The sequence below is a fragment of the Poecile atricapillus genome, chromosome 4 (genome assembly GCF_030490865.1).
Source record: "Poecile atricapillus isolate bPoeAtr1 chromosome 4, bPoeAtr1.hap1, whole genome shotgun sequence".
Classification (NCBI taxonomy): Eukaryota; Metazoa; Chordata; class Aves; order Passeriformes; family Paridae; genus Poecile; species Poecile atricapillus.
In genome coordinates this window covers 49,912,496-49,938,026 of record NC_081252.1, presented here as the reverse complement: position 1 = coordinate 49,938,026, position 25,531 = coordinate 49,912,496, and the positions used below count along the sequence as shown (strand labels likewise).

Here is a 25,531-nt window from a genome sequence, read left to right as displayed (position 1 = left end):
TCTGTGTGGGTTGTGTGGTGAATGATGAATTTGCACTTTTCAGCCATACCGATTTGAAAGACTGTCTTCAGCTGGCATTTACCCGGTATCCATACTGATCTAGACTTGTACTGTCTTCCCTACCCCAAGCATAGACTCTTCATCATTATGAAATTGAATTTGTGTTGTATGGTGAGGATGAACTGCGTTCCAACATCTTATCTTCTAAGGAGCTGATGATTTTTGGTGATTTTTTAATGTACCAGGCAATTTAATAGATGATATAGTAGACAAAGGCTAGAACTCAGCTGTGCATAGATAACTGCAGGCTGCCAGGGCAGAATCAGCTTGGCTTTGATGTGTCCAGCCTCTTGCTGAAGGATTCCAAGATGTGAATAAGGGTGATTTGGCTGGAAAAGTTCACTTGGATTTCACAAAGTTTCTGAAGAAGCTCCCCACCAAAGGATTTTACAAAACTATGCAGTTACAGAATGAGTCCTACATGGATAACTGATTTTAGCTGATTTGTAACAGATAGAAAACACAGGGTAGAAATCCAAGTTCTGTTTTCACAGTAAAGTCACCTCCAGGGAGGATTCACTGGAATTTTGTGCTTAACCTGTGCTGTTTAATGTGTTTACTTGGAAAAGAACTAAGTTGTGGAATCACAAGCTTTCTGATACAAAGTTAATTGAGATGGTAAGATCAAGGGCTAACTGTGAAAAAATGACTAGTTAATACATGGTTATTGAATTCTGCATAGAAAAAGGAGAGTGGTGTTCATTGGGAGGAAAAAACCAGATCTACAGATAAAATGGTCTGAATTAATCATTACCAGTTAGGAGGGAAATGTTTAGTTCTAGTGCTAGTCTGGAGTCTAAAAAGCTCAGTCTATCATACAGCCTACAGCGTGCTCTTGTATCTGATTTTTCTGTCTGTTGCTGAAATGTTTTAAGTATTTTATGTAGCTTACTTATGTTAGGAGCTAAATAGATTTCTCCAGTGTTCATCATCAACTGAAAAAAAACATTTACCTGAGTTACGTTGAATATATAATTGATGATGGCAAGAAGCTAGTCTTGCATATCTTTTATTTCTTTCCTGAATGACAATGTAAGAATAGAACCAGTGTGTATGAGCTAGCTAGAGGGAAAAAGGATACTAGATAGTGGAAGCTCTTTTATGCTTGAGAAACTGAACCTAATATTGGAGACACTTCTCTTTTTTCATCCAGATGTTTCAGATACTTGTAACCTCCTAAATTTACTGTTAATGCTACTCAATTCTAATGTCTAGGAAGGGGAGAATTTTCTTCTTTCAAAGATTTCTAGAATGGGTAGTTTTGTCTGAATTGTTTCCATTGTGAATGTAAGTGCTTTGGTCTAAGCAATGATTTTTTTCTTTTATAGAAGACGGCAGAGGCCGAGGATGACAGTGATAGTGATAGTGATGATGATGAAGATGATGTTCAAGTCACCATAGGGGATATTAAGACAGGAGCACCACAGTTTAGGTAAGTTATTTACAGACATTAACTGGGGAAACTTCTGAGATTATATTTAATTATTATGCAGTCTCTTTGATACTTGCCGTTTACTTGCCTTTTTAATATTAAAATATTTATATATTTATATTATTTTTTATCTTTTCCACATATTTGCTATTTAATACTTGCCAAAAATGTCAGATTGTGTGCACAATTATTGTCAATTAAGAATTTTTTCAGCTCTTTAACAATGTTTTTAATGATACAGTGGCTTGAAAACAAGTGAAATAAAATCAGTGGAAGACAAAGAAGAGTTTTGTATGAGTTTAAATTGTGTTTTCAGATTTTGAGAAATAATTGTATGAAATTTGTAAAGGAGTGAGTTCTTTTTTATTAGGGAACAGCTATGTTATATAGCATTTTTGGGGTTGTTACTGTGACAGTGACATTTTGGTTGTAAAGGATAGAATGGCAAGAACATGAGAAGTCTTTGTTCCTCATCCTGTTTGTAGTGTTCTAATTAGACCTCTAGTTTCAATCCCTGTTGATGTTCTTAAACAAGATTTTAATGTACTTAAGGATGGAGCTGTGAGTCTCTGGAGATTATTTCTCAAGATCATGGTTTAGGCATTTGTACTGGTCTTGCTACTGTTATTGCCCCATATCCCTTCTGGTCTTGAAAAGGGACTTGTTTTTCCCTGAACACTTTTGTATAGTGCTAATTTTACCCAAAATTATGAAATAATATTTTTCACTGCATGGAAATTTTCTAAGGGACATGGTTTACTTGTTTTTCTTGGCAATCTTAATATTTTTATGTTTATTAAAACCAGAGTTACTAGGGTGCCATTTCTTATTCAAAGTAACAGGTCTGCAGGTAAGCCTGACCCATGTATATCACTGTGTTTTTAACTTTAAAATACAGGTATTTACTCCTCTTTGAAACAGTGTTTTTAAACTTTTTTATAGTATTTAATATTCTAAAATACTGTGCAAATCAATGTAATAGAAAAAGAGCCAATTCTTTCAGTTCTTTATTCTTCTGCTTTCAATGCTTGCAGTATTCTTGTGGTCTAGGCAGTGACTTCAAATTTTATAGTACTAAAGCAAAACTAGATTTATATTCTCAGTGGATTTGCCAATGCTCTTTCCATGTATGCAGGAAACAATGAGTAGATGATCCTAAACCTAATTGGAGTAGAAAGTTTTATATAGAAATGCCTATCTTCTGAAAAATCTTCTTTTCTGGGCAAATTGGGCAGAAAGTTCATGGAAGGGCAGAAAACTGAAACAAACAGAACATTGCTGTACATTTTAACTGCAATAGAACAAGTCTGTTCCATAGGATTAAATCATTTTTCATATAGAAGTCAGCTGCGGTTTAAAAAACCCAATAGATTGGTTTGATAAAATCATGTACAAATACAGCTTGGCATATCAGAAGGTTTAATGTTTTGTGTCAGTTTTATGCTGTTGTAGCACCTGGAAGAAAGCTAGAACTGCACAGAAATGGATACTGTAAACTATACCCTGGCCTTCTAATTATATGCTAATCTCACAATGTGTATAGGTCACCTGTGAGGATAAGTTACATTACACAAAAATGGTAGGGAGAGCTAGCTCTTAATGTTACAAATGAACAATACTGTAATTCCTAAGGTAGTTAAATCTATTCAGTAGTTAGGTTTCTGAGTGCATTTTTATGAAGAAAGCTCTCAAGTATTTTAGAAAGTGAAAAATTACATACTTTTCTGTTGGTCACAAGGATGGATGATTACTAGAAGTACATTGAAACAGCACTTCAATCATTTTAGAGAAATGCTTGTATTTTCCACTCTGTACAGATTAAATGGAATGATTATGAAAAGAGAAAATTATCCATCTAAAGCCTTCCTTTTTTTTTAATTTATTTTGTTTTTACTCTAATCCCCAGACTGTCATCTGTATCCCTAAATGAACTGCATTTTTCCTTTCTCTCTCTTCTTCTGGTTCTGTCCATTCTTGTTTCTATCAAGGTCTTTATCCTTTCAACTCCTGAGGAGTGACTGGGACTTGCTTCACTACTGTTTATTAGTTGGAGAAGTTGCTACTGAGCATAGAAAGGTACTCTCTCTTCCTCCTAGGCTGATCTCTTTACTTTTACAGTTACCAGCTTGGAAAGCTAGAGGTTCAGGATGGTGATTGAGCCTGGGTCCAATATGTTTCTGGATCTAGCTATCTCTTGTTTTGTGTTTTCTTCTGGTTTAAAAGTTTTCTTCGTCTAATTCATTTTTTTGTGAATTTCTTGAAGTTATGGAGCAGCACCTGTGAATCTCAATATTAAGGCAGGAGGACGAGCTTATGGATCTTCTGGTAAGAAAATTTACACAATAATATTAAATATTAAAAAAAAAGGTAAAAAAATAAAAACCTGGATTGTTTTGGATTAAGGAAATAATTTTTATTTTTAAAACTCCTTGATAAATTTGTCTGGCTTTTATTTCTTGTTTTTTGTTATTCTAAGTGTAATGCTACTGATAAAATTCCATTATACTTTAGAATACTAAAATTCCAATGGAATTTTAGTATTCTAAAGTATTCTAACTTCAGCTTTTATTCACAGGTGCAAAAGTTAAAGGACTGGATCTAGATGCACCAGGAAGTATTAATGGTGTGCCACTTCTGGAAGTAGATTTAGATTCTTTTGAAGATAAACCTTGGAGAAAGCCAGGTAATGTCTGGTTTGTTAACTCATACATAGGTGTTCATAGGTGTAATAGTGATTCCTGTTGACTGCATGTAGATGTCATCTTACCTATCCCTCTGAGGTACTGTACAGCATCACTTGGAAGAAGCAGCTATGTTAGTTGTTGTTACTGCCTGCTGTGCCACAGAGTGCTTGGGTGTGCCGTGTTTCTTAGCATAGATCCTCATCACGTGTCAGGAGAAGAAGGCAGGCCATTTTTTTAATATATGTGTGTCCTGAACTCTCCGTAGAAATCTGTGTTTCTGTGGTGATTACTGCCATTGCTCTGTGCCATGGAACACAAGATAAAGCAAAATGGAAAATAGTTCTGGGAGGTTTCAGCATGAAGAGTCTTGAAACGTAGCTGCCTGTGCTGGGTTGTGTTTACATACAGACATCCATAAGCTTTGAATAAGAAACTGAGACTTGCTGCATGGACTTTCCATGAGTCTCCTCTTTATTGTCTCATTGGCTCAAGTAATTTGTCCAGACTTTTCTAATTATACCAGCATAGATTCGTTTTTTTAGTACCAGTACATCTTGCTGCCGCATATAGGTTTTTTCTAGTGTTTGTATATTGCTTTGGTAATACAAATAGTGTCTACAAAATGGAAAAAAGAAGCCTTTGATGATTATCTGGTGTTTGAAATGTATTAAATATATTCTGTGCATTGGAGTTACAACTGTTCTCTCTTACACTAAAAATACTTCATGGCATCAGAGGAAACCAGGAGACAAAACAAAGGGAGAAGTCAAATACAGAACAAGCAAAACAAAAGGGAGCGGTTCTTTACTGAACATAAAGCAAATCTATAGAGCTTATATTTATCTTGTTGTAAAGATATTGGGATTATAATATCCCATGACATTCTCTACCCTTGGTCCCCACTTCATGATGCTAGGCAAGTTACTGTTTCTGACTAAATTTTAATGGTTTTACTATCTTAGCCATGAATATGTCTGTTGATGAATTGTACATTTCAGTGGTGGTTTTTTATATCAGTAGCTAATCAGTGTTGATGCTCTAAGTAGAGATGAATATATATTTAGTGGAGAAAAAATGAACTTTGTAATGTCCTAAAAAACATATGCTTCACTACTTAAAGGGGCTGATCTCTCCGATTATTTTAACTATGGCTTCAATGAGGATACCTGGAAAGCTTACTGTGAAAAACAAAAGAGAATACGAATGGGTCTTGAAATTTTGCCAGTTACCTCAACCACAAATAAAATTACGGTAAATAGTGCTTTTTTTGTATTGTACATGTTTTTTTCCCTGTAAAACTGCTTATGTGTTGTAAGCTTGTTCTGCCCAGTTCAGTACATTTGTTAGAGTTTGCACCTGACTCCCTTCCCTGAACCTTGATTGCTACTGTGTTGCTTCACTGGCAATTGTGTGGATAGTGTGACAGACAGCTACAGCTAGATTGCATCTGTTCCTTTACTGAGACTGTGGCCCATCATTTAAGAGTTGTGTGGTATCTTAATGGGCAATGTGTTATTTAACTTAGGCTGAAGACAAAGCTATGGAAGTAAGACCAAGTGCAGAGATTCTCGATGGCAGATACCATCTTTTTAAGGTGAATTTTAGTAAAATTTTGTTGGTTGCTCTCGGTTTTTTTTGAGTATTGCTTCCCATGTCAGCAGAGACTGATAGAAGAACAACTGATATGGACACAGCCATTATTTCATACTCTCATCTTACATCAGTGACTTTCTTTATACGTCACAAAATGCGGATTAAAAAGTGTTGCTTTGTTCGTCACTCTTCTGCAAACATGTGAGTTGGTGGCCTGGTGAACTAACAAATTTCCCAGTGAAATGATTTTTTTTTGATGTGATGGTTTATTTCTAGTTGTAATGCATTCGTTTGTGCAGATTAAATAATTTGTGCAATGTGGTGGGGAAGCTTTTGCAGATATGTTTGTTTTTCCTGTGGCATTGTAGCTCTTACTACAATGTTTTGTAACAGTTATCCTTGACAACTCTGATATGAAAATCGATCTTCCATATTTTTGTGTTATCCTTCTGGGGTTAGCTGACAATACATCAAGTTATGTATAATAATTTTTCCATTCAGAAATGCTGGTTTTCAGAGAATAGAAAGACCTACATGACAGCATTTATCTTAAGGATTCAACTTTTTTTTTTATCTTCTCATTTACTTGTTTGATCCTAAACTTGAAATTATAACACAAAGGTTATTTATTTTACCTATTCCTAATATATAGTCATTTTTGTTCTTGAACTGTCTTTGAAGCGACTTGGAGTGGTTTCTTTCTTTTGTGTACTCCTGTCAATTGCAGATACAAAACAGTTAATTGCAGATGGGTGTTTTTGTTTTCTCTTATATGCTACTTGAGGATATTCAGTTATTTTGATTTTATTCTCACAAGAATGAATCAGAAGGTTTCTGGGGCTTTATACCTTTCTTAGTTATCATTATAATTGTGCTGTGGGACAGCAGAAATAGCAGACAGTAGGAGTTAAAATTTGCAATTGACTGTAATGTTGTGAAATGTTCTGAAGGAAAAAGGATAAGTAGTCCAACCCAAAACTTGCCCTATTTCCAGCTCAGTACAATATGACTCTGGTGATCAAACAGTACAGGTAATAATTGTATTGTAAGAGTTTGTCATGTTTTAAAAGTTTATACATAATTATTAATTTAATTTTCCTTCTCTTTTGAAACAGTCTTATGTAATTTATATTTACATGTAATTTATATTAATCTCCTGCAACTGGCAAGAACGTCTCCTACATTTTCCAATTGCTTATTAATTTTGAAGTATTTTTCAGATAAATACTTAGACCTTTTCCCCCTCATTTTTCTGGATAGGAAACATTAATTCAATTTTTAATGAATTTTAACTGTTTATGTGCATTTTTGTTGATTTGTGAAGGATGTGCCTATGTTTAGAAGTGAGGTTCTTCAGAAACACAGTAGTTCATTTGTCTAAAAGCTGTGAGAAAACAGCTTATACAATGTTACAGCATGACTGAATTAGCTGCATAGATTAATGCAGCTGTGTAGCTGGTACAGTGGGAGTGATTTTAAAAATTGAATCACTATATATTTGTCCTTAATGCTAACCCATGTGGGTTTTTCTTTCACATGTAGCTGCTGCTAAAGTAAAACAATACTTGATATACTTGCACCAAAGGTTTTGCATAGCTTTAATGAAAGAAGTGTCTGGAATTTTGCTGTACTTCAGCCACAGCAGGGTGTTTCTGAAGTATTCAGTCTGAACTAATGAAAAGTCTTTTACAGTTTGTATAACTCAGAGTATGAGATGTCTTCCTCATATGACTCAGAAATTAAGTGGTTGCTAGATCTCACAATCAGTGAGGCAGATGGAGAATCCGTTCAAGTTTCTTGTCTCGTGGTTTGTTGGTAGTGCATAAGGGTCTTGTTAGATATCTCTGCTAAGATTAAGAAGATTTTTTCTCACTAGATTTCCTTCTTTAAAAATTTAAGATGTAATTTTTTTCATACAGGAAATTCTTCAAGAAAATCAGTTTGGTCTGTTCACATATAAATGAAATGATTGGAAAATAAATATTTAAACTGTCTGATCTTCTGTAGCAATTCATTCTCTGGCATATTGATCCTTATATATATTAAACACAGTACACAAATAATACATCAATACAAAATACATTATTTTGCTAGCTGTGCAGAGGTGACAGTTTCTGAAATTCTTAATAAAGGTGGACTTTCTTTTTGTGTCGGCTATGTGTTGAGTTTTGGAGCCACTACACTTGCAAGGGTAAACTAATGATGAAACATTATTTTGAAGGTACAGCAGGGCAGAACTGGAAATTTGGAGAAAGAGTTGGCAGTGCAGTCGACCAAACCTGATTTCACATCTCCTCCTGCCTTATTCAAATCAGGAATTCCAGCAAACAGGTCAGTTAGCTGTAACTCATGACCAAAAAACTCCTTCTGCTGTTACCCCTATGTCTGAAGTTTACGATTTTTGTAGGAACAAAAAAGGAAAGTATGTTTCTATTAAACATAAAAAAGAAGGGTAGAGATATTCTAATCGCATTTAGCATAATCCCACATGAATACTGTGCTAGCTACATTCTTGACTATTTGGGAAAAAGTAGAAAAAAGGGGACAAAAACCAGCAGGACCAAGTAACAAGACAGTTACAAAAATCCAGTTGTTGATTTATGACACTGTGTTTTCTGTGTATAATTAAATCTGTCATCATAATATTTCTGGTTAGGGTCCTTAGGAATATTGACTAACATTTTTTCAGTTAAACAATGGAATCTGACAGCTATGACTTTAACAAGTGGAAGAATTCCTGGGACCTAGTCTTTCTGCAAGGCAGCTTTGGTTTCTCCATATATGAAAATTTTATTCTATTTTCTTTAAAATTAGAGAAATTATTTCCTTACTGAGTTCCTTCTCCTTCCCTTACTAAAGCCTACCCAGGCTTTAGTAAGTTCTGCCTTTTATATCTAAGTCACTGCTGTTTGATATCTGGCACTTGGTTTAGGATGAATCCATGCTTCTGCTTTACTTTAGCTATTTAGCAATCCTGTTTAGAAGTTTTGGTTCTGTGCCAATTAAAAGCCCTTATATTACCATCATACTACAAGCAGTGGTAAGAAAGGTAGAACAGGTTGTACATTGTACACTTTCACTGTCAACCATTCAAGATTAGGAGCTATGATTTAGTGCTGCATCCCTAAGTTCCTTGACTAATTTAGAGGTACTTGTGTTCAATTATTCCATCCTATAAGAGTCAGTTCAACACCCAGATGTATTTTTCTTGGGGGGGGGGAAGTCAATCATACCCCTGCCTGCACTTTTCTTTCACTTCTAGAATATTCCTTCTGGTAGCCTAAATTTTTTTCCGAGCTATCAGATAGTGCTGCTCTGTGTTTAGTAGATTCTAGTTCTGTTTTTTAATTTGTTAAAGATATGAGTAGAGTCTTCCAAACTTTTTGCTAACCTATGTAGCTGTTTTTTAAATTTTCTTTTCTGAATTGCTTTTAATGTATGATGTTGTTGTAACAGAGTTCTCAGTCTGGAATATATTGTTCTCAGGGTAAGGATTCCAAATCTATGTCTAGCATAGGTTTTGTTGGAAGATTTCAATTCTTTGTTCTTCTCAGTGGTGGACATAAAACCTCGAAACTACTTTTGGAAGTAATTAACAACCAGGATATTAAAATGTAGTCAAGTTTAAATTTGTAGAAAAAATGTATTGTGTAGATTCAGTGGTTGTGTGAAATTTTCAATTGTGATGGGTGTGTCACTTTGTGACATTTATTTTGATGTATCACTTTGTGACATATCACTTTGACAGTTGTATCACTCATACATTCCAGTGGATAGACTAGGTTGTTTTGTATCTATTTAGTATGAATACTGTAATTATAAGTTGTTACAATGACAAAACTGACCTCTTCCCTTATTTCATACCTTCTCCTATGGATACACTTGCTTAAAATAGATTCTTCTGTAAAGAGAGATATTTCTATCATGTGGTCAGATACAGTGTATGCTCAGAAGTCTGAGAGTACCTCAGTGAGTGAATATATATTGGCTGTGTAGATTATATATACTTCTAGTTTAATGACTTTTCCATAATGCATCTGCTATTTTCTGTTTATAAGAGCCTCTATTATTAATTTCTGTATAACCACGCAGTGTTTTATGGGGTTAGACTAATTTCTTTCTTCAGTTAAAGACTTTATTTTAGGTGGGCAGAAATTTTTCAGCAATACAGCTCTTTGATAATTTAAAATAATTGCCTTTATGCCATGTGGCATTTGCAATAGCCTTGTTGAGAAATTGCTGGAAGCATTTCTCATGTAGCAGTAAAACTTCTCTTGGCTTCTAGCGGTAGTTGATATATTATGTGAAGGGGAGAGAAAACTGATACAATTTGGTATAGCAGCATTGGTGTGGGGATCGGTGAGAAAACAGAAAGACCTAGGTCATTTACCTTACCAGAAAAAGCAGCAGCTCTTCTCAGTCACAGACAAACACTGCCTCCAGAAAAGTGAGTTCAGGCATCAGGAAGTGGTAGGAACAATGTAGAAGGGACCAATCATGGGAACTAAGGTAAAGGGGAAAACCAATTCAGGCTGTGATGTGCATTTAACATTTTAGTTCCTCACTTACTAGTTAAGGCTGTAATATTGCTTCATGGATGATTTTACACATGGACATTGCATTACATGTAGCTCTTCAGTTGCCAGTCTGGGGACAGATAGTGATGTTTACTTTTTTAGTTTGTTTGTAAACAAACATTAAATTAATTTTGTGCTTGTGTTTTTACCTTTTTGATTTGAGTCCAGTTTATGTTTGCATATGATTGCAAATTGTCTCAAAAAACCTCTGAGGTCTAAGCAATAATATTGCTTGTTACCAATATGGAAGCTGTAGTTGGTAGAATAGGAAGAGTATTATTGCTCACCAGCAAATAAACGTTGCTAATTCACTAGAATTGCATCCTAAATGAGTAATTCAAGTGCTTGTTCAAAAGTGTATCTCTGGGAAATTTTGCTTAAATGATGGCTGTCTTAATCATAGCTGAGATATTAGTTGTTTAGAAACGACCCCTGAATTTCTTGCCTTGATTCTGTGATACTTAGGGCTGTTTAGTAGCATAAAGTGTTGCATAACCCTGAAGGAGGAGTTAGATCATAATGGATGTAGTTTAGTAAATGGACATCATATACCAACAGCATGGTATAAAGCAAAATATTTGTTCTCCAGAGAGAGTTAAAGGTTTATTGTATGCATAGTCAGCATTGTAGTAAAAACCTGAAGGAGCCTCTTTTGACTGCAATGCTTTATAGACCATGAAGAGGAGTTTGACATACTTAAAATGTGTCCTAAGCAACTACTTCATAGAAGTATCTTGTTTTCAGACCTGTGCCTTTCCTTATGTCATTTTTCAAGGACTGGGAGATAGTTTTTCTTTAGTAATAAAAAAATAAGCATAGGTTTCATTTATAAGCTGGCAGCAAAAGCTTGTATTTTCTCATTCAAGTAATACCTATTACAGCTGTCCGTCACAAAACTTTTTTCTGGCAGAAGTTGTTTGGTTTTTTAACCTCCATTTATGCTTTTACAGCTACTAAAGTGTACATTACATTTAAATGGGTTTTGCTTTCAGAGAAATTAGCCCATCAGTGCAGTGGGCTGTTCAGCAGCTTTATCTGTGCTTAGGGCTTTCTGTAAACAGATTTTTTATAGAAAATGGATTTCTAATCTTTCATTTCTGTGAAGAAATACCTGTTTCAGCCTTGCAAGACTAAGTGATGGAAACTCAGAGGTTATTTTGAAAAAAATTGGGTTTTTATACAAGTGGTTTCTTTAGTAAATCTATTTGCTTCTTATTCATATCAGTTAGTGGTGAGCTTAGCAGAGTTGAGGCTGTCCTCAAGAGGAGGAAAATAAAACATAAAATACATAAGCAAAACAAGGAAGAAGAGAATAAATATTGAAGCACGTTGTAATTCTATACATATTCAACTACACCATAAATCTACTAAACAAATGTGGCATCCTGTAGTTTGTCTGATTCTGAAGAGTCATATAGGGGTGTTCCAAAAGGCAGCTTATTTATTTTATCTGTAGTAATGAACTTGGAAAGTAACTGGGTTTGCCTTCTTTATTTTCTTCTTTTTCCCCTCTTTCTTTTTGCTCTGTAGAATCTAAGCTCAGCTTGCCAAATGAGATTGAATTATCTTTCTGAATTAATCTCCATGGAAGTGGTATTCTTAGTGCAAATAGCTCATAAATTACCATTCTCTAATTAGAGTGAGATAACTCAGAGTTGCTGGAATGTTCCTTTCAAGCTACACTTTGTATGAACTCTGCTGTGGGATCATGTGCATCCCACACGTGTGGATTGCCTTTTTATGTTTCAGAGGATCCATTGGGAATGCATCTGTATCCCAGGTGCCTCGATCGTGTAAGGGACAAACCAAGCCCTTCCTTTTCTTTGCTTAAGACAGAAACTGAGTGTTGCCTGCTACTTATCACGACTCTAGATAATGTCTAGGGAGTCTTGGAGATTTCTCCTTGTGTCAGCTTGCTGTGGCTTAATGTGCATGTGACTTTACATATGATTCGAGGTTTCATTTGCAGCTGAATCTGTGCTTTCTCTTGTTCAATTTCAAGCTCTTTTAGTGGAATTCTCAATGAAATCATTATTGCAATCTTGGAAAAAGAATTTGTCAAGTTCAAGGTATGATGGCAAATTCCTGAACTCATCCACCATTATGAAAAATAATGTCTTGGCAGTTGTTGGGAAGAACGGTGGACATAACATTATACAGCATTATTTAAATAATAAAGTGTAATCTCAGTGAGATTGAGTGAGCACAGATATACTCTGAAGAATCTAAAAAAATCAGTAAAACTGTTTATTTCGGTAAAATTGAAGTCTAGGAACCAGCTAATTGGTAGTCTAGGTTTGCTTCATTTGATATTGCAGTGGTTTGTTTGGGCTGCTTCCCAAACCAGAATTAATATTATTGTAATATGATTGAGGCATGTATTGCTTTAATGCCCAGTAGTCTTGCACTGGTGTCACTGTGTGTGTTTTCAGTGCTGATTCTAAGAATTGCTGGCAGTGTGCAAACAGTAGAAGAGAGGAAAAGTCTAATTCTGCTGTGCACATCACTCCCAAGTGGAAGCCCTGTAAATTAGTGGAGTGAGCCGGGCAGGGGCTTTTTGCTGTAGAAGAGTGTCAGCTGTTATACACAAGGACTAAAGCTAGATAAAATGAGCTTTTAGGATATTGTTTAGATAATTAAGAGAGGATACCAGTAATGGAGGAGAACATGTCTTAGAACTCTAAAACCAAATGCACTGTCAGTGAAGACTGAGATGGTGAGAACATCTCTGTTTTATAATACCTGTGTTCTAAATTTAGTTACTTAAAGCAAAATAATAATCCAGTGTAGCAGTGCTGGAAGGCCATGCAAGACCGCTGGGGAAGTTTAGAAAAGCGGGTGTTCATTATTAGAACAATCTGACTTCAAGGATGGGGTATTAGAAGACCAGAGAATTTCTTAAATTTCTGTTATCATTTTATAGTATGTATTGCTGTATAGTATATACTCTTTTATTTTGCAGATATTTTCTTAGACTCTTGTACCGTCGCACTGGTTTTTTTTGTTTTCTTTTTAACTCTAAACTGTCATGCTTAATAAAATTGCTTTAACATTCAGGAGGAAGCTCTAAACACACATACTGAAAAGCTCAGAGAGCAAGCATTTCTATCATCTTCACTATGCAGTCTTCTAAGGAACTTCAGATTATCTCTGGGACATCCAACTGTTCCTTCATGCTCTAGTGTCTGCTGTGTCTTTTTCAGTTGCATTGGAATCTAGGTATCTGAGCAATTGGAGTCCAAGTTATCAGTCTGGCAGAACTCTTGAGCCTATAATTCTAATTTACAGTTGATCTCCCTAGTATTTGTATTCGTGTGGTTAGTAGTACACTAGATGCAAAAAAGACAAGAACTTGTCTTCTGAAACTTGAAATATTCTTTTCTTTGTGTGGATTTGTTTCTGTAGAAATTTCAGGAAGGTTTTTTTCCGGTCTTTTACTGTTATATATCATGTTCTTGGTAAATATTATCAGTTTTATCTACTGTGGTTTCACTTATGGGTGAGACACAGATTTTGTACCTTTGTTTCTCTTAACCATAAGCACTGTAGTTTTGTACCTCATTTTCTAACAAAGTTGACCTAGGTGAATCCTACTTTTTAAACCTCTTTTAGAAATCAAAAGTGGCCTGCAGAGCATGTAGAATCATAGAATTCCAGGGGTTGGAATGGACCTTTAGAATCATCTAGCCCAACCTCCCCTGCCATGTGCAGGGACATCTCCCCCTAGACCAGGTTGCTCAAGGTCTTAGTCCAACCTGATTTTTATAACTCTTAGCAGATAGGTTTTGTTATGTACATTTTCTACAAACCTTGATTTCTAGCATTTTAGGGCTGCAAACAAGAAATTTCACTATACTTTAGATTATTCCTCTCTTCAGATTAGTGATTCCTGTTGTCACAAATATCAGGCTTTAGTTTTACTGGGTGACATTCAGATGCTTGTCATATTTCCTGATCTGGTGCCTGGAGTACTTCTTCTGTCAGTATATCTCCCTAAGGTTAATTTACTGAAGATTTTGAGAGATTGATTATACTTGGAATTTTAGTGTTTATGTTTCATGCTAGTATTTTTTTCTTCTGGCTTACCTTTGTTTGATCTTCCATGGAATCCTTCATTATGGTTTCATGCAATTTAGAAATTACTTCTAATTAATAGCTTCTAGCTATTTTACATTAGATTTTTGTGACACTTCTGCTTAATATATAATTTTCTTTCTGAAGTTTTGTGATCTTTTTGTTTGTTTGGATTTTGGTTTTTTTGTAACAGAGGAGCAGAAAACTGTCATTTGTGGGGGGGAAGGAGACTTGTATAGTCAGCTTTTGTCTTTGCTTATCAAAGAACTATTTTTTGCTACATTGTTTAATTCTATACTCTTGCATAGTTCAGCAAATGCATCACCTTTAATGTTCTTCAGTCTTTTATGTTTTCTACAGAGGAAAGAATTTTTGCCATTTAAAATAAGTCCATAAGGCTTTCTTTTCTCTCTTTTTCTTTTTTCTTTCCCCTCTTTCTGTTTCTGCTGGTTGATTCTGGTTTGTCCTGTGTTGCAGGCGGATATCTGGCACAATAGATGTGATTGGACAGACCATCACTATCAGCAGGGTGGAAGGACGACGGCGTGCTAATGAAAACAGCAACATACAGGTTTTACGCTGCAGTTTTGCGTTCTATTTTTGACTAAAATATATTTTTGCTTTCCCAGTAGCTTCTGACTAAAGCATCAGTGTATATGAATGAGTAATACAGAAGTAGCTTTAAGTCCAGGAATAAAGTTTTGGCAGTTACAGAAATATATTAAGATGAAATTTGATAAATTTCAGAAGAGGGATGTTTTGGTATACCTCCTACTGAAAAGAAATGAGCAATGTTGCAGACTTACAATCCAGGAGACAGTATTAGCTCTGCTAGATCTGTGTGGGATTGTGTTTTGTTTATGGAGTGAAAAGATAAATATTTAAACTGCCCATTTGTCCCCCTATACCTGCCAGACATTCCATGCTGGAAGTGAAAGCTCCTTTGTATGCAGTTTGAGAAATGTAGCCTTTTAAAAATAAGGTGTGAAGGTAGTAGTTTTTTTTAAATTATATTATAGTGCTTTACCATAAATTGCAAGATTAGTCTTTGGTTTTAGTCTAGACTTTTATTATCCTGAGAATGCAACTAAATCTGCATGGATAGAATACACTTCTCTCCTGAAGAATCAGAGAGAAGGATCAGGGTTGATTGGTACTCTAGTTGCCTTTCCATGCCAACTTAGGTCGAGGTTAAACAGTGAAAATAGTAAGGTATTGTAGTGTTGATATTGTCAATACTGCCATTTGTTTTTCATCAGATCTCAGAGTATTTAAGTAATTTATAGTCTTGGGTTTTCATGATTTTCATATTAATTTTTAAATATTTTCCATTATACTAGTTTAAGGTGCTCTTAGACCTTTAAATGTACTTGGCAAATATGGGACGCTGAATGTACGTATGCAGGTAGAACTTACACCATCTGAATATGGGTCTTTAGGTGTGAAGTGATACTTTCCTATTTAAGTAACTGAAAGAGAGGAAGCCTGTCTTCTACCCTTTTCACATATCAATTGTAACTAGAGTTTGCTATTTTACAGGTTCTTTCAGAACGCTCTAATCCTGAAGTAGACAGCTTCACCAAGCCACCTCCATTTTTCCCTCCAGGAGCTCCACCCACTCACCTTCCTCCACCTCCTTTCCTCCCACCCCCTCCAACTGTCAGTACTGCTCCACCTCTGATTCCCCCACCAGGTAAATATCCTGCACTACATAGGACATGCATAGCAAGAGATTTGTTAACATCAGATTCTTGAGGTGCATTGCCTAGAATTTCATGTTCTGCTCTTTTCTTAAATGTATCTGTAAGGCAAACCCAGAAACTTATTTTTACTTTCTCAGTAAGCATAGTCCCAATTAATAAATACTGCTGGTTCTTGTGTTCTTGAAAATGTTTGAAGTGAGAAGCTGTTTTCTGTAATTCAGTAATTGTTAATGCAATTGAGAGGTACATGTTAACACATCATTCTACAAAGTTTTGGACTAAAAGTATGGCGTACAATGAATGTGTCACAAATTGGATTCTCTGATGTCTAAGGTCAAGGCAGTAAGAGAAGTTCTAATCCCCCTTTTCTCTCACAGCATGTATGAATTCCCTAAAGTCTGAAAAGTATTGCATTTGCTTTGTATCCTTTCTTTAAGTTAGGAGTCTTATTAGTCTCTGATGTTTTCTTACAGTGTTCTGTGTTGGTGCATCTTAGAGGAATCAAAGCTCTTTCAGAGCTCATCCCATTATTGATCTGTTTTGAAATTTCCTGACATTTCCTGACATTTATTGAAATTTGTCATATATGGAAATTTACTGGGAGAAGTGTCATGGGCATTTGCACAAGTGGTGCAGTGACCTGTACTTGTCATTTTAAGACATTAAGTCCAAAAGGATTTGGCAAGAAACTAACAAGGGCGGTCAGTGAGAAATTAAAATAGATGGAGAACCTTTTTGGTGTATTTGAGTAGGAAAGTGAAACATTTGTCTACAGAAGATACTGATTTAAGGTGGAGCCTCTTTCCTTATTTTCTCCTGTTCCTTATTTTGCTTGACTTATTCTGAAAATCATGCTGAGCAGTTTCTTTGCTATTCTGCTTGCAGAGGAATCTTTTAAAAGTTTCTCTGTTAATATTCTTATGTAGAAGTAAAGAAGTAACATTTGAGTGCAACTAGTATGAGCTTTTATAGGCTTTAAATCCTCATAGAAGAAGTTGCTTCTTCAATTGCCTCTCCTAATTTTAAAACTTAACTCATTCTACCTGGCAACCTCTGGCTTTCCTCAGTGATGGTCATACACAAAAATCATAACACCTAGAAAACTGAGGAGAATAGATTTAAAAATTAAATAATTCTCTTCCGTTTTCCTTTTTACTTTTTTTCATATATATAAAAATTAGTCACTGAAGTGAGATTATGATAGTGCTCTGGTGATTTTGTGATGTTTCCTTACTGGGGAGGGGGAAGGACAGAAAGGGGATAGATGTGACAATAATGCTTGCTGCTGTTTTAAGCTTTATTTAAACCTTTCTGATAAAATAATATACGTAATTCATTGCAGTGTTTTAGAAAGTAATTATTTTAATTGCAGTTGGGTTCAGAAAAGTTGTTTTAAGTTGTATATTATTAAAAACATGAAAACCATCTTCACAGACACCCCAGATGCACTTGGTGTGGGATGTCACATACAGGTACTAGACTCTCCCTCTGAAACCCCTCACCTGTTGAGTTGTTAAAGGTGAAGGAAATCCACATGTGTTGCAGATCAAACCAGCAGGTTTGTCTTTAGTCTCATGGTTTACAGGCAGGTTTATGACAGGCTTGTTCAGAAAGACTTCTGGAACATCCTTTCGTGCTTCGAGTAGATTTGAAAATAACGATTAAGAGCTGTGGATTTAGTTTCCTCAGGCCTGTGTTTTAATTGTGCTGTTGCCAGCTCTTTATCATCAAAGCTGTTCCAAAAATAGGTTCTGCCATCCCTCCTAGATTCACTAGAGGAGGAGGAGTAAAAAAACTATACTTACCCAATATTAAACTGGGACTACTTGCCAGAAAATTTAAGTATTCCAAATATAAAACATCCTCCAAAAGCGCCTTTGAAAAAGGATCTTGCTTTGAAGTTAGGTTTCTTTTCTGTATTCATTCACTCTTGTGATTCAAATCTTTTTTGAGAAATAAGTCCTGGAACAATTCAAAGCACCAAATGTAGAAAATTCTCAAATAGTCCTAGGAGGTGACTAGGAGGTGACTGGCTGTAGCAAAATATGTGCTATTTTTTATTTGTTAGCTTTATTGTTATGTTGGAGTAATTTTCATCTAAAGCAAAACTTGTATGCTTGTTACCCAGGCTTTAAAATTTGGTTTATGCACTTTGGTTTAAGTCTGTAGTTAAAAATGTTGCATGTATATGTGATTTAAGAAAAAAGAAATTTCTCTGAAATACTGAACTTGTTGCATAATTTTGCAATGTATACCAGGATTTGGTAAGTAACTGCTCAGCCTCAGTATCCTAAGTGTGTACTTTTTGTCTTTTGATACAGAGAATCTGACCTAATTTAATCTGTGGCAAGAGAACCAAGTTGAGTTATATTACATTTCTTAGGGCTGTTACACAGTTCAGCTAATTTACAGTATGTCGTTAAATTCTGGCTATGTTGTTCATGTTTAATTCCTTACTCCCTAAGCAGAGCACGTGTGGCATTGCTTTTCTTTAGTAAAACATACTTGATTTTCTGTAAATACTTACCAGCTCTGGACTAGTAGGATGGTATACGATGTTCTGAAGGCAATTTTGAGCGTGTTAGGTAAAATGGTGCACTAATGACATTTGGGTTGCTTTAGGCACACAAGTCTGAGTATTTAGGTTTAGGCTGGATGTACCTTTGTGGCAGCACAGCAATGTTGTAGGGACATGACAAGGTCTACACTAATTCACCTTCTTGCACTGGTACAATGTAGTCTCTTCACTACAAAAAAAGATAAAATATTTCAGTGTTTTTTCTCAAAAGTAGTAATTGGCTGGTGACACTACAAATATATTTTCATACACTTAGAAGGAAAAGGAGTGATAGGTTGAGAAATTATTTATTTTCCATTAACTGAAGCTTATTATTTTTTTGTCTTGTTTTGTGTGGTATTTGTGTATTAGTGAGGAAGGTGAGGAAAAACATTTTAGATCTTTTTAGATCTTTTGTCAATTTGGCATGTAGAATCTTTCTTCCTTTGTGATACCATCAGATAAATTAGCTTTATTATTTAAATTATTTAAATTAGCTGTTTTAAAATTCTATAAGCATTAATCATAACTCTTTAAAAGTTCTTAAAGGCTTTTGTGGGGAAAAATGCTTGTGTAGTTTTTTGGTGTAATACCCTGCATTAACAAATTCTTTAAAATTATTTGTACATTTGGTCTCTGGATATTAGTTGTATTAAGTCTGTCTTAATTTTGTTGGAATGGTTGTTAAGTGAAATTTTTCGTTTGGTTTTTGGTCTTGTGGTGATATTTTTACTTTTAATTCTGCACAAGATAACATTCTTGTAAATGAGGAATATATTAATTGTTTAATACAAAATTTTTCCTTTTTGTAGAGAGGAGCTAGATGATGGATTTCCAGGCAATTCTCTGGATAGTGCTGAGTGCCATGTGCACTGCTAGCAATGTACTGGTTTTAGTGCAGCAATTGAAATCCTTTTTAGTATAAGGTGGAGCTAATAAATCACTTTAAGAGAACTTCTGGTATTTTTCTAGCTTAAGTTCTTAACATTGCTGTAGTATATAATAGGTACATGCTTAACATTTATATATTGTATATATTTTTTTCTATGTTTTAGGCTCATTAATGAACTCTTAATTAGAACAATTAACCAAAACAGATTAATGGTAAACATTTTGGCTGTGAAACATTTTGAGTTCTTAATCTTGATTTTCTTTCAGGAATTTTCATCAGGAGTGTTTGGTCTTTTAAATGTTACATTGTCAAAAATTTTATTGTGTGATACCCAGTGTTTTTAACAACATTCCAACTGTAGCTTGGAAAGCTTGTGTGCTGGTGAAGAGAAAATGGCTCATGCAGTTTAGAAATTTGGCTGTTGGAGTTCACTGTCTCCTGATTTACATTTCAGCTAAGAGATCAGATTTTAAATCTTCCGGAGTAGACAGAAATTTCAATTATACTTCATCATGTGTTTAGCCCTATAGGATTAATACTGTTAGGATTCATGTCAGAGAAATCACAAACAATTTGTGAACTTTGATATTGATCACTGTTCCTCTGCTTGCATATTCCTTCATTTTGTCCTTCTATCAAGGCGCAGTCTGGGAGCAGTTGGCATTTCTAGACATTATAAATACATAGATTTAGTAAAATGCTGCTGCCATACAATAGTATTTTAATTTTCATGTTGAACTAATGAGATATCTGTACATTTTGTCATGCAGTGACCAGTACTGTTCTCTGTGAATGTTTATGCAGCTATGTCAACACTGCTGAAAGCACGTGCCAGAATTTTCTGTTCTCTCCTTCCCCAAAGTTTTGCCATAAACTGTCAGATTGAATTTACATGCTTTTTAATGGAAGCAGAATTGTTGAAAACTGAAAGCGCTTTATGCCTGGTGAAGTCTATTTTCTGCCAGTATTGTTTTAGCCCAGTTTATTATGTAGCAGTGTTATGTGTTCAGTTCAGGTAAAGCTAGTTCTTTGCAAAGCTTGAGAAGATAAGAACCTTTGAAGCATGCAAATTATTTTTACCTTGTAATCATTCCTTTCATAGTCAGTAAGATAGGTTTATATGTTGAGGCAGTATATTTTGTTAGGTCAGCTAATTCAGTTGGGAACAATTTTGTCAGCTTTTAGTTAGATCCATAACTTTTTAATTATCTAACTTTTTAGTTAGATTCATAGCTTAGCTAAATATGAAAATCAGGTTAGAGTAATTATTGCACATTTCTGTTAAAGGATGCTCCTTTCTCAGATAGTTACAAGAAAACAGAACAAAACAATCTTTTTCCCTCCACATAGCAACTGAATGATGAACTGCAGTGTCATAGCACTGACTCGCACATCTGTATTGCTTACTGCTGCCTGAATACTTTGTTCATGCAGACCTACTGTTTCCAGTGCCAAGCTGTTGAAGGTCAGAGGCCAATTGCATTTCCTTCCATCCAGCCATGGAATGTAAAATAAAGCAAATGTAGTCTATAGGATGTTGCTTTCCTTCTGTATACTAAGCATTTTAGGATTATGAATTTAATTCAAACCTTGAGACCCAGAGTCATTCTTCACTATTTTTCCTCTAAATAAGTAAGATCTTAAAGTATAGGAATTTAAATCAAAAGCTAGATTTCACAAGGCTTGTATAAAACTTTAACAATCAGTATTAATGTGACATCTTGATCTGAGGACACAGAAAATATGTTGTCATTCTTCTTGATCTTGTAGGTAGTGAAAGCTCAATCTGGTTTTAGATCTGCAGGTAATAAACTATTACTATAACTGATATTTGTTGTCTTTTTAGGTATACCAATAACAGTGCCACCACCAGGTAAATTTACTTAGATTTTTTTTCCACATTTAAGAGATGAAAACTTGACTGATGTGCAGCTTACCAACTTCTTTTCAATTATACAGATAAAGGATTTTGTATACTCATCTATGTATGTATATGTAAGCTCAGTTATTTTGATGCCAGGAAGAAGAGAAATTGTGTGAAAATGCTGTTGACTAGTGGACCTAATCAACCCGTTTTCTATATTCGTCTATACTCAGATGTATATTTCCTTCTTTAAAATCATTTTTTCTCAGCTATGCAGTGAATAATTTTGATTGTTGCTTATTAAGTATTGTTTGAATTTTCCCATGCTTCTATATCACCATATTTTTAAGAATGATAAAGTTTATAATTTGAAGCACTGGTAAGTCATGTTTAATGTTTTGCCAAGCTGAAAAGTAGTTCTTAGTCTTACAAGATAAAAACCCATTTACATGGAAACAGTTCTTGATTGTTCTCTCTGTGTTCTCTCTGGAATTTGTTTGCCATTATATGCTTAGCCTAGTTCTTTTATGTGTTTATGGGTGATAAATTTCTACTTTCTCCCCTCCTTACCTAATTTATTGTTACAGGTTTTCCACCACCACCTGGCGGTCCTCCACCTTCTCTCATACCCACAATAGACAGGTGATTATCTGTTTGAAATCTTGCTAAGCAATCTATCAGTGTTCTGTAACTGAAATAAATGAATAAGCTCTCTTGCATTGCCCAGTGTTTTATGAATTTGCAGTTGGGAAAGGGGAGACAGCTTCAGATTTTTACAGTAGCTTTACAGAAATGTTACTAGTCTCACCTCTCAACATATTCTTTGAGTAGGTTACTTGGCCACTTACTAGTTTAGTTATGACACAGTATCAAAATATCAAATGAATTACAGTTTTGATGGTAAGTCAATGCCAAGACCTAAGGGAATGATTGTTAAAGTATTCTATAGTAGTTTGAAGGCTTATCTATGTGAACTGTATACTTTCCAGCTATCATATCCTTTTTTGTAGATGTACACAAAAATTTTAACACAGGTTCAAGCCCTCATAAACTATAAGAAGTGCCAGAGTTCCACAGAATCCAAATTGTTATTTCTATTCTAGTCTGTGTTCAGCTGTAACAGGCCTAACTGTACTTTTTCAATACAGTTTTTTATATGCATTTATATTTATATGCACATATATATTTATATATACAGATATAATTATATAAAAGGAGGGAAAAAGTTGGCTAGCACAGTCCTTGAGTAATATTTGTATTTTGCTGGAGGCCAAAAGTAGGTCATATACAAAACTCACTTAAGATGTTACAAGCCCTTGTCAGTCCTCTGGATCTCACTGAAGGAAGATCTGTTCCTTTGAAATTGAAAATTCTGTTAAAATACATGATACAGGAGGATGATGGAAAATCTCTGAGAAAATCTTCATGTGATTTAATTGAGAATCCCATCTTAATGTATCATATGTGCATGAAAGTATATTTATTACTTTGTACTGACAGTTGCTGTGAATGAGTTCTGCTTCTGATTGTATATATTGTATATAATGTATATATTGTATATAAATGTATCTATTTATTGCAGGAGGTAGCTTTGTTGCTAAAGCTGAATTTTAACATTTATCTTTAATATCCTGAAACTGGTTTTTTGTGTATTTTCCACAGTGGACATTCTTCTGGCTATGATGGTCGTCCTGTTCGTGCATTTTCATATGGCAGTGGTAAGTAAGCAAGCTTGCTGGCTTTGGAAATTTTGACCTGATTGATTATCAATTGATAAGTGATATCAGATTGTTTGATACACATATGAGGATTTTAGCTAGAAGACTAAACAGGTCCTATCAGTATTTCATTATGAAAGCTCATTGCTGACCATTGTAAATAGATAGATGCTGTTGCAAATATAATCACTGTTGGTAAATACTATTGTTTTGCTTATTAATTTATATACTAGATATCTTTTCCTGCTGCTTTTGCAGAACTGTGATTTTGAAGCATTATATACCATAATATGGACTGCAAGTCAGGGAGAATTTTTCAAGAATTTAAAAGCAGGAGAACAATTACTGTTGAGATATCATCAGAACTTTAATTACGAAGACAAATCATTCAGAAATCCTGATGATGTACCTCTCCCTTGAAAAAGCATTTTTCCAAGACACTATAACCTTCAGCTATCCTATGGCATGTTTTTTCCAGTTAAAGTGAAGTAAGAGTGAACTAAAATAAAAGCTTTGTCATGTGCCACCAAATGGGCATCCACAGAATGTATACTGAGTTTAGAACTGTTACCTAGCATAGCTCTGCTTCTGGATCTGAAGGAGAAAATAAGAAGATTGGATTGGAGGGAATCATCAAAGATTATCTATTTCAAGCCTCCCTGCCATGAGCAAGAGTACCTTTCACTAGATGAGTTTGCTCAAAGTCCTGTCCAACCTGGCTTTGAACACTTCTAATGGTGGGGCATCCACAACTTCTCTGGGCAACCTGTGCTCCACCACCATCATCATAAAGAATTTCTCCCTTATGTCCAATCTAAACCTACCATTTCTCAGAGTAAAACCACAGACCCTTGTCCGGTTACTACAGGCTCTGGCAAAAAGTCTCTCTCCATTTTTCTCATAAGTCCCTTTGCAGTATTGAAAAGCCACAATAAGGTGTGCCTAGAGCCTTCTCTTCTCCAGGATGAACAACTTAAACAACATAGGAGAGATGTTCCAGCTCTCTGATAATTTTTTGTGGCCCTCCTCTGGATGTGCTCTAACATATCTTTGTTGTACTGGGTCCCAAGAGCTGGATGCAATACTCCAAGTGTAGTCTCACAAGGGCACACAAAGAACCACCTCCCTCAACCTGCTGGGCACTCTTCCTTTTGATCCAGCCAGGATACAAGTGGCTTCCTGAGCTGCAAACTCACACTGTGGGCTCATATTTAATTTTTGCCCACCAGTATCCCCAAGCCCTTCTCTGCAGGGTTGCTTTGAGTCAGTTCATCACCAGTTTGTACTGACATTGAGGACTGCCCCACCCAGATGCAGGACCTTGCATGGTGTCACTACCTCTGCCTTCAGTACATCTGCCATCCAGCCTCATACCTAGTGCCTTTTCTTTCAGCTAAATTCTATTGCCTTGCTCCTTGTTCCCTTGGATCCTAGCTGGTGAGAGGAGAAATTGTTGGGAAAGTTTCATCCGTTTCTGGGGATCTGATGTTCAGCACAGATCAGATATTCAGCAAATCTATTTCCCAAATGATCCAAAGTTTTAAGCATGGATATACAAATCACATTTTGTAATGGGTTGCAATTTCTTGAAGTTGTAGCAGTTCATGGAGTAATAAGCAGTACTTAGTTGACATTGTAAGGATCCTCATCAGTTATTGTTTGCTTTCATGCATTGGAAGCTTGTTACGATTTTAAGAATTATTGAAAAAGAGTTCATGAACATTGGCTTTACACAGACTTCTTTTTTAGTAGTAATTTGTTTTTTAGCAAAAAGGTAAAAGCTGAGATGCACAGCTAAAGCCATGCAGAGTATCATTAGGAAAGCAGTCTTACTAAGACATATTAACATATGTATGTGGCATCTATTACCTAGTCTCCAGTGTAGAATGTTTTTCACTTTGGTGTCTCTTCTGTTAGAATTTTCCATTCTGTCAAGTATTGTCAGGGATATAAGAATATTTCCAAGTTTTATGTTGACCTTTAGAGGTGATGGCATGCTTGTGTTGCAGCACCAGTTTTAAAGGATGACTGTTAGCATGATCATGCCAACATTGAATTTGAACTTCTTGAGCATGATTGAAAACTTGTTTGCCTGTATATGATTATGAAGACCAAGGAGCACAGTCCACTCCTGTCTTCCCAGTGTGCTTCCAACATATCTGGTATCCCTGTTGCAGCAAAAGCTTTCGTATTTGCTGCACAAAGCAATTGTCTGTCTCAAAGCTGTCTGTGTCAGGGATTTTTGAATCTGTAGAGACTCCATGGCATTTTATCACTGTTGCTCATCTCTTAGTGAAAGACGTTTTCCTAGTCAGCATCATACTCTCACAGTCCCTGCTGTGCAATGTGATCACTGGTCAGTGTTTAGCAGTGCTCT

The 25,531-nt window shown here is 35.3% G+C and overlaps 1 protein-coding gene across 6 annotated transcripts in view; it reads left to right on the top strand.

Annotated features, from left to right (window-relative positions):
• Positions 1 to 25,531, top strand: part of FIP1L1 (factor interacting with PAPOLA and CPSF1) — a 38,761-nt gene that overhangs the window by 4,734 nt on the left and 8,496 nt on the right. The window contains exons 4-14 of one of the 6 annotated variants that reach the window (XM_058838641.1): positions 1,392 to 1,492; positions 3,756 to 3,817; positions 4,068 to 4,175; positions 5,297 to 5,427; positions 5,702 to 5,770; positions 7,991 to 8,100; positions 14,898 to 14,991; positions 15,960 to 16,113; positions 21,419 to 21,445; positions 22,024 to 22,078; positions 23,099 to 23,154. In XM_058838641.1, coding sequence (XP_058694624.1) covers positions 1,392 to 1,492; positions 3,756 to 3,817; positions 4,068 to 4,175; positions 5,297 to 5,427; positions 5,702 to 5,770; positions 7,991 to 8,100; positions 14,898 to 14,991; positions 15,960 to 16,113; positions 21,419 to 21,445; positions 22,024 to 22,078; positions 23,099 to 23,154 — 967 coding nt within the window. Of the gene's footprint in view, positions 1 to 1,388; positions 1,493 to 3,755; positions 3,818 to 4,067; positions 4,176 to 5,296; positions 5,428 to 5,701; positions 5,771 to 7,990; positions 8,101 to 14,897; positions 14,992 to 15,959; positions 16,114 to 21,418; positions 21,446 to 22,023; positions 22,079 to 23,098; positions 23,155 to 25,531 lie in introns of all 6 variants that reach the window. The other 5 variants (XM_058838640.1, XM_058838642.1, XM_058838644.1 and 2 more) reach the window with 5 other exon arrangements.